This window comes from Poecilia reticulata, linkage group LG17 (genome assembly GCF_000633615.1).
Source record: "Poecilia reticulata strain Guanapo linkage group LG17, Guppy_female_1.0+MT, whole genome shotgun sequence".
In the NCBI taxonomy this organism is placed as follows: Eukaryota; Metazoa; Chordata; class Actinopteri; order Cyprinodontiformes; family Poeciliidae; genus Poecilia; species Poecilia reticulata.
Window position 1 is genome coordinate 7,141,749 of NC_024347.1, and position 9,106 is coordinate 7,150,854.

Sequence of the window (9,106 nt, forward strand, 5' to 3'; positions counted from 1 at the left end):
CTATCTATCTATCTATCTATCTATCTATCTATCTATCTATCTATCTATCTATCTATCTATCTATCTATCTATCTATCTATCTATCTATCTATCTAATCATTGATGTTCATGAACTGCATATTATTTGTCGTAAAAAAAAACTATTTATAGTAATCATAAACAGATGATGATTTTTTTTGCTACAATTGAAAGGAAAAAAGTAGGAAAGTGATGCAAGTAGTCCTCCTCCATCCCATACCTACATGCAAGGAAGGCTGCAAGAATCAGCCTCTGCAGGTTTACCTTTTGGTCAGCGTTGTGCCTGACCTTCCGAACAGCCTCATGCCTCCACATCTTCAGACAAGCCAGGAAGCTTCCCAGGTACATGATCATATTGATAAAGATGAACGCCGTTCCCGCCATCTGGCCTCCGTCAACTCGACACAAATTGGCCATGATGGGGTTAATCCCGATCGTCATGTGACACAGCCCCCCTCGATTCAAGTCATTGATGTATACGATCCCTGCGGCCATGTAAAGCAGGAACAGGGCCAGGTTGATGAAGGCCTCTGTCAGGGGCCACCAGGAGGAGTCCAGGAGGATGGTTCGATAATACATGGTCATTCCTGTCACTAGCAAACTCAGAGTAATCATCCAGGAGATTCCAGCTACAGATAAAACGAAAGCAGTCATAGGCCCTGTGTAGCTGTACCCAGACAAACCGAGCCCATTGTTGTTTATTCCACTGTAGAGCCCATAGGTGTTGAACCACTCACTGTCCTTTTGTATGTAGGCAATGATGCATGCAGACGCCATGCCGCCAAACAGGAGCTGCAGCCCAGCCAGCAGTCTGAGCAAACCCGGCCACGATTTCAAATAGGAGTACTTCTGTTGATAGACCTCCACCTTGGCGGCGTAGTACTCTGCAGGGTGGATGCTGGTCAGCAGAGACTCTTCCTGAAGGCTCTGACAGAAACACTCTGGGGGCGTTTGTCTGAGCAAAGACTTCTGTGAGTCTTTGGTGGAGTTCCCTGACGACTCATCCCAGTTCCTGCGCTCCAGGAAGGGACTCACCGGGGGGCTCACCCTGGTCCCATTGGGAAGAATCTGGATCCTAGTTCTGGTGGTTTCAGAATCACTCTCTCCTGCATGCTTATTTATGATCCCACCCAATGATTTAGGAATGAGGGATCTCAGTTTGGACTTCATGCTCTTTTTGCTGTTTTCAGCATCAGATGGAGAAATGGATGTGCGGCTCATGGACATGCTGTCTTCATCACTGTCATCCATCACATGGTTAGGCGGAGGTGTGTGAGTGACCCACACAGGAACTGATGGATTGGTGGGGGTCTTGTTGTGAGAAGAAGACCTGTCTTCACCTCCATATTCTTGCCCCTTGAATTTTGTGCTCCAGTTTTTCATGCTGTGGGAACATTTAAAAACTTTATGAGGCAAGAATAAAAAATTAGCACCACTTCCATTGTCAGCTGGTTTAATATTGTTTATCACTTATTATAGGGGCAATATTGTGTTTTCTAGCCACAGTGCCATTTTATAGCACTATCAGGTAACTATGGTAACTTCGGTTGTTATAAAAATGCTGTAAATATTAAATAAGACTTAGAAGAAACTTGACATTGTAATTTAATGCCTTGAAATTGGACCTCTGTCTCCTTAAGAAATTCTTCTTCTTCTGACACTGTCTTCAGGAAGTCAACACAACTTTGCTCGTCCTCTGAGAAGTAGCTCCTATAAGGAGCTCAGCAGTTTCATAATTGCTAATTGCTGCTGGCTAGTCTGAAGGAGCTGAGTGAGGGAGTCATTAGGGGGCTGCTATGTGAGGCAGAAGCTCGGAGGAGAAGCTTCATCTCTGAAGGAGTTGCTAGGTCAGTCCAGGTGTTTTGCATTGCTGAATGGTTGCCATGGAGATTAAAGGATTTTTTTCAAACATGCATGAAAGAATTTAGGAAACACTGCAGGTATATTATGGAATAACATTATAAGATGATGTAAAGGTCAAACATTTTCAATTTATATTATACTGCCCCTTTAACTGAACTTGAGGCTCTGAAAAATGTTCCAGTAATTATTCCTTTTGAACTGTTTTCCATTTTGTGTACAAAGTCTGAAGTCACACGTTGGCGTCTTATTCAGGTGTTGGCGCAACAAGCTACCTACTTGGGAGTGGCTACGTCTGAGGCCTTTCGGGAAAATTATAGTTGGTGATTTTACAGAAAAGCTACAGAACACGTTGGACACAACTGTGTATGAACTGTGTGATGCTGTGAGCGCTCCGGTGAAGACATCTGCACATTGTTGGAAAAAATAAAAACAAATCATCATCCTCCTACTACTTCCTGTCGTCTTCTTCGCCACTTGCTGTTGATCACATGATTCAATAGGCAAAAAAAAGTTTTGATGCAGCCAGGAATTCATCTTATCATAGCTTAAAAACTTTTTAATCAAAAAACAAGATTTTTTTAAATTGTGTTTTTATTGAGCAAATTTCTGTTCATAGTTTCAAATTGCACAATTTTGTGGTTAAAACGTAGCTAATGTTACAGTTATAGACTTTGGTGTCTTTTGGGTGTGTATCTGGAACTTTTCTAACTTTTCATCATGTAACAGTGTAACAATGAAAAGTTGGGAAAGTTCACAATACGACTGGTTTTCCACGGCACTGTTGACAAAACGAGCTGTGAAGCTTTTTCATCAGTAGGAGCAAGTACCACAGTGTACTTTGAAAAATGTCAACGCCATTAGTCTGTATTGCTTGGTTCAAAACCGTTCAGAATTACTTTAAACCCACTAATCACTCCTACAGACAAAAAAAAAATAAACAAACATTTCAAATATGTCCTCTTCTCTGCTACTCTGTGACAAATCAGAGTAGGAGCCCAGCGGGCCTCCAGTGTAGCTAGACAGTCGTGACTCACAACAACACAGCAAAACTATTTAAAACAGAAATCCTTACCTTCTCTGTTTGGCTGCAGCTCTGTGGCCATGCAGAGGGTTAAGAAGCTGCTTTTAGAGGAACTGGATAGTTGATAAAAACAGTAATATGGCCTCGGTGTCCACCAGGCCCAGGCTCTCAGTTGACTCACTACAGGTTTCAAACAAGGCAACGAACCGGAGTGCGTGGGGAGCTGTGAGGGGAGTAAACGCTTAATCATTAAGCCCTGACTGCGGCTGTGCAGCTGCCGACTGGCACTATGTGGTTAATCTGTGGGAGAGAAAGACAGGTAGCAGCAGGGAATCAAACTGGTGTTCCCTGCAGGTAAAAGGCATTACTGCAGGTAAAAGGCATTAATACCTTCCATACTTCCTGGAAATAACATTGATGCTGATTTCTTGATTAGAAAAAGAGGGGAAACCTTATTGTCTACCTGCTTCATAGCCTACTGGGTACATATGAAAGCCCAGGAGGTTTATTAGTATTAAAAATATCACTTCCGCAGAACATTTGGCTTTTTCTTGGAGACAATAGTTTATACAATCTGCATATTATCAGTCACATCCCATTTAAAATACTGCTTTATCATCCTTTTATTTATGAATAATTCATCCCCATCTCAGCTGTGTCATATTGTGCTACACAGAGAGCTGGCTGTGTGCCACTAGAGGGCAGCAAACTTCTCCATGTTACAGCTTCTCTTCCCCCATCTCACGCTGACTGTCTCTCTCCAATTTACTGTGCTTCTTTCCCATGTTTACGGTTTCATAGTTTTTAATCCATCGCCCTTTGGCCATGCATGGTTACATAAGATGACAAATAAATGCAGCAAAGAGTTTATTGACTATTTACGGTTTTTAATTTGGTTTAGTGTTTCCAAAGAGCAAACAGCAGCAGGTGAAGGTAAAGAAACCTCCTGTAATTCCCTCACCCCCCCCATTAAGTTACATATCTTCACTTCAACATTGAGTCTCACCCTTGAACACGTGACTGGCCCAGAGACTCGTACTGCATAATGTGTATCTGCTCTGTGCCAGCGATCCTTCCAAAAACAGCATGGGTTTTCATCAAGCTTGAGGCAAGGACATCTGCAGTCCACTCCCCACTGCCCCTCTGGAAAACACACATTCAGGAAGACTACAGTACACTTTGTCGATACAATGCAACCAAGACATACCATATTTTCCGCACTATAAGGCGCACCTAAAAACCTTCAATTTCCTCAAAAACAGACAGTGCGCCTTATAATCCGGTGCGCCTTATATATGGACCAATACTGAGCCACTATGTGAGCCACAACAGGTCTAGCAACTAGACCTGTTGTGGCAGCCGCCGATTTCCTTTTACCCGTAGAAGAAGAAGCGCGGTGCATGCTGGGATAGTTGTCAGAATGCTGGTTTGTTAATAGAGTTTGACTGACCTATCTACCTACGGACCTGATAATCAGGTCGCCTGCAGATCATTTAGCACCACGTTCTCCACGAACATGCTGTGCATGAACGGTGAAGGGTGACCGTCGTGGTGTCAGGCCCCGGCCCAGTCGCGGAAGGCTCTCCTCGCCAACCGAGGAGGGGGGGAGGCGTGGAAGAGAGACGGAGACTGCGGCGGCAGCATGTCGGTTGGTTTGTGTTACCCAGAAAGCAGTTGGGCACAAATCGCAGCATCAACACCGTGAGTGAAACAATGACTGGGGCAGACTACTATATAAAGTACTCGGGGACCACTTCTTTATTATTACACATCCACATTTGTATGGGACAGGTGGCAACCCTAACTGTAGCATCCATTCTATGCGCCTTATAACGCGGTGGCCTTATATATGAAAAAGGTTTTAAAATAGGCCATTCATTGAAGGTGTGCCATATAGTCCGGTGAGCCTTAAAGTGCGGAAAATATGGTATAATAAAACTCACTCTCTCTCAAGTGAGTCCCACCAGTAGGCTTGGCCCGGGGCTCACTCGTCTGCTGCTCTTCTGCCAGTGGTATCTGTCCTGCAAGTACTAGGAACTCTTTATTATAGTGTAAGGTTCATAGAGTTCACTGTACTGAATCCAACTGAAAACCTCATGGTTATTCCACCAAATATTGATTTCTGAACTCTTCTTGAGTCAAAGCATTAGTATTGTTGTTTCTAAATGAATATGAAATAAATAAATTTAGGATAAAGCTCAGTGTTAGGCTATAGAAATTAATGTAATATTAATTCAATACAAAGTCCTTGTGAAGAAAGAAAGACGTAATGCGTGTGTGTGGGTGTGTGTGTGGAGGGGTGAGGGTTGTATTTGTGTGCAGGTGGGTGAAAGAGAATTTGCCCTGTTAACTTGATATACTTCATAAAAATCTGCAGTCATTTCTGACATTTAACAGCAGCTTGCCAACCACTGGTACTGACTGTGAAAGGTCACTGTCTCCTGTCCCTTTACAGCTCGTCTTAGTGCTTGTGTGGCGGATCGTCAAGCACTGGCATGTGAAGCTCTGCTGAGCGATGGAAACTGTCAGTGTTTATGTGGATAAAGTTAGTCAGTTTTTTCACATCCTGCATAAAGTATAAGATGGGATCATAGATCTTCACCTTGGCTGAAATGATTCTGTCATGTGAACGACAACCTGATAAGAATTATAGGACTCTACCTGTATACCCACACACATCCTGACTCTGGGTGAATGCATGTTCCTGTGGAATGTGATCGAAGTGAATAATCTGCATCCTGGATGTTTAGATTCCTTTACAGGTAAATGAAGCAGGAGAGCTTTGGCAGCTTCCAACAGACAGTAACGTTTGTATCTGTTCATTCTGCCTCAGATCTGTCAGAAGGAGGGAGAAGTAAGAGACCAAAATGTTTAGACACAAACACTGAAAGAGTTCAAAACTGTTGGGTGCTGAAAGAAATTATAGTGAAAAGACCTTCGGTGGAATGAAAAGGTCTTCCACAGCCACCCCCCGACAGTAGACAGTGAGCATTAAAGTGGCCAAAAAGCAAAATCAATAAACCCATCTGCTTATGCCATGTTGTTACATGGCATAAGGCAGCTGATTGGAGTTTTTCTAAAAACGTCCATTTGTGTTTTTCTAGTTCTTTCTTAATTAGACACAAACACTGCTTCAGTTTTTTATTGTTTTGTTTTGGTTTTTTGCATTCTGAGCTGATGCAGCAGAACATTAGAACCATATTGCGCTAAAATGATTAATTGGACAAACTGATTTGTAAAATGATTGTAACTTAGTAACTGATTGTTACAGGCATTTAATCACTATGCAGACTCAATAATGGATATTTGCTGACAGAAAAACATTATCAGAGGAGTAATTAAGCTAAAACTGTACAAATAAACCTTAAATGTTGCATTTAAAAAAAAAAACCTTTGTCTTTAAATCTGTTCCACCCAAAACCCCCAGTGTCATTGTTTTGGCTTCAAATCCAGTGTAAAAGTCTTCTGTGAAGCTTATTTTGCTTTCCAGTTATTAATTGCTTAATTCTAAAATTGGTCAACATTTCAGGCCTACACTGTATTGATGTTAAGTCAAGCATGAGCTTTTCAAATGTTGATACAAATATTTCTTAGCTGCAGATGCACCGTTTGCTACACGTTCCCTAAAGGGATGCTGCTGTTGCATTTCAGGCAATAAAAATGCAACAACTGAACTCAATTCTTTGCATCTTTCGGTCTATTTTTAATATTGTGCAATAGAGGCTTAAGTGGTTAAATGAAACATCTGCAAAATAAAAAAAAGTCAAATTAATCAGTTAATTGTCAGAATAATCATGAGATGCAGCCGCACAAACGTATGTCTAATTGTCACCAGGGAAACTGGTTAAAACAAACCACATGAAAAGTCTTTGTGAAGGCAGACTACAACAGTGAAATTTCACTATTGCAGAGCATCATGCAGATATGTTATGAGTTCAGACGACATACACTCCAACTGTATTAGACATCATGTAACTTTTTAAAATGATAAAAACAAAATCAAGCATTTACTCATTGTGCAAGTTGTAAATAAGGACAGAAACCAATCTGATAGGAGATAAACAGATTTGTAGCAGCTCATTGTCACTGGGATCAGACTCTGAACGAAACACATGAGACTGAACCTCCTGCAGCCTGAATGCAGACTGAATAATCCTGAATTTATGACTAAATCCATCAATTATTTCTCTCATGCAGTTTATTAATGCTCAGCTGATTTTCCTCTGGTAATGTCATTGATTCAAATTCACACAAAGAAGAATTACCTTTTTATTCTTTAGTGCATTTTCAAACATTTTTGTATTTTTGAAATCATGCACTGGAAATCTACAGCTCATTACCCAGATGTGTTTTAAATTATTAGCATATTTGTTGATAAAAAGTAAAAAATATTCAACTTTTGTTTTGCTACTCAAATTAAAGTCATTTTTGTTGTTACAAAAGAAAACAGCTGAATGTTTACCAATTTAGGATGTTATCAACACTGGGCATCTGCTGCAACCAGACTGATGCTTCCCAGTGCTTTTTTATTTGCTCTGGGAAGCAAGATTTTAATCTGGTTCACATTCAAAGTCTCGGATGATCTTTATCATCCCGGAGCAGCAAGAACATCATTTAGTCTGCAGTGGAGCTGTTCTATGTGATTCTCCTGCTGCATGTGTCTGCATGGGGTTGTGTAGCAACAACTACAGGGTGAATGACTCTGCCACTCTTGCGGGGTATCGGTCTGCTGCCAAATCCCTCCTGAATTGACTGTAATTAACCAGGCTGAGCCTTGTTTGTGCATGTGGACACAAATAGTAGCTTGTTATTTGAGCATTAATGGCACTGTGTGTGAATGTGGGTGTTGTCTGCAGTTCACAGTTCACCCTGGAACAGTGCCCCGACAGCTGAGCGCCCTTCTCAGCACTGTTTACATCTTTATCAATACGTTTTCCTGTAATAATGTTTTAGGATTGCTTCACAGTTTCACAGGAGGAAAAAAAAACTGTGATGTCTGTATCTGTCAACACGTTTTGTCAACGATCCTTTCGAGTGTGGCAGTTGGTGTTAGGATGCTGAACTTCCCATCTTCGCGGGAAGGAGAATGTGAAATACTAAACCAGAAATGATTGCTTTAAAGAAAAGGTTCATGTTTAACAGCAAAGAAAAAAGGGTGATAGTCATTGCTGAAAATGGTTTTAATGGATAGAATTTCTTCTTACTGAGACAAAAGTTCACCTGCAAAATAAAGAAAAACAAAACAGTGAAGAATATACTGGAAACACGGTGATTCCGTTTGCCATCCAGAAAAGAGTTGATTTATTCCAGTGCTACAATGTACATTATGCATCATGTGGCAGTGTACACAGAACAATGACTGGGTTACAGTTTTACTGCTGTTGGGACGTGTTATTATTCAGCTGAGGTATGTACTGATGCCCCTTCTGCAACTAGTCAGGATAATGAAAGAGTCTGCCGTCCTTCCACCTTCACTCATCTACAGTTGTAAGAATAACATCATAAATTCCTTTCATTTGAAAAAAAGTTATGATTTCCTTCTTGAGAAGTGACACATTGTGACTGGTGTTTCTGCAGGTATTCATTTATGTGTGTAAGAACAAAATGATCTATTTCAGTAGAGGGTGTTACCTCCTAGCTTCCAAATTTAAAATGAAACAAATATTATCTTGTTGGTCTTCATTTTAAATCATTCAAATACATTTACTGGTACAGTTAGCTACCATGTTTAGTATCCAGAAGGAATATTCTGTTTTGGACATCACTTTAAACGGGACCAAATTCAGTCCATACTCTTTACAAAACCATGTGGAAAAACAAGATGTATGTTGAGCGGCTGGTATAACCATCTGGCCTAGATCAAACCCAGCATGCAACATATATCATTCAGCATTATTCAATTCTGCCCAAGGCAGCGACAAGACATCCTCTGTGTCAGGTACAGAGATGTTCAAGTCATTTTTCTGAAATCCAGGTTGAGTCTCAAGTCTTTTCTCTGAGGTTCCAGGTTTTTCACCCAAAGCTGAATAAAGTCTTAATTTTGGGGGTCAATTCAAAGTCAAACCTCAAGTCTAATGACTGAAATAAAAATGTTCTTATCAAAACCAGACCATCTGGTATGAGTGTAACATTCCACTGCTGTAGGTTAGGAGCTCATGTCATGCATTGATGATCTTTGGGCCAAAATAAAATTATATATATATA

The 9,106-nt window shown here is 40.9% G+C and overlaps 1 protein-coding gene across 1 annotated transcript in view; it reads right to left on the bottom strand.

The window, feature by feature from the left end:
- Positions 1-3,192, bottom strand: part of LOC103479153 (MARVEL domain-containing protein 2-like) — a 5,521-nt gene extending 2,329 nt beyond the window's left edge. Inside the window, exons 1-2 of the mRNA XM_008433430.2 lie at positions 2,954-3,192; positions 283-1,402 (exon numbers count right to left, since the gene is read on the bottom strand). Coding sequence (XP_008431652.1) covers positions 283-1,401 — 1,119 coding nt within the window. The 5' untranslated portion in view covers position 1,402; positions 2,954-3,192. The remainder of the gene's footprint in view (positions 1-282; positions 1,403-2,953) is intronic.
- Between the last annotated feature and the right edge of the window lie 5,914 nt (positions 3,193-9,106).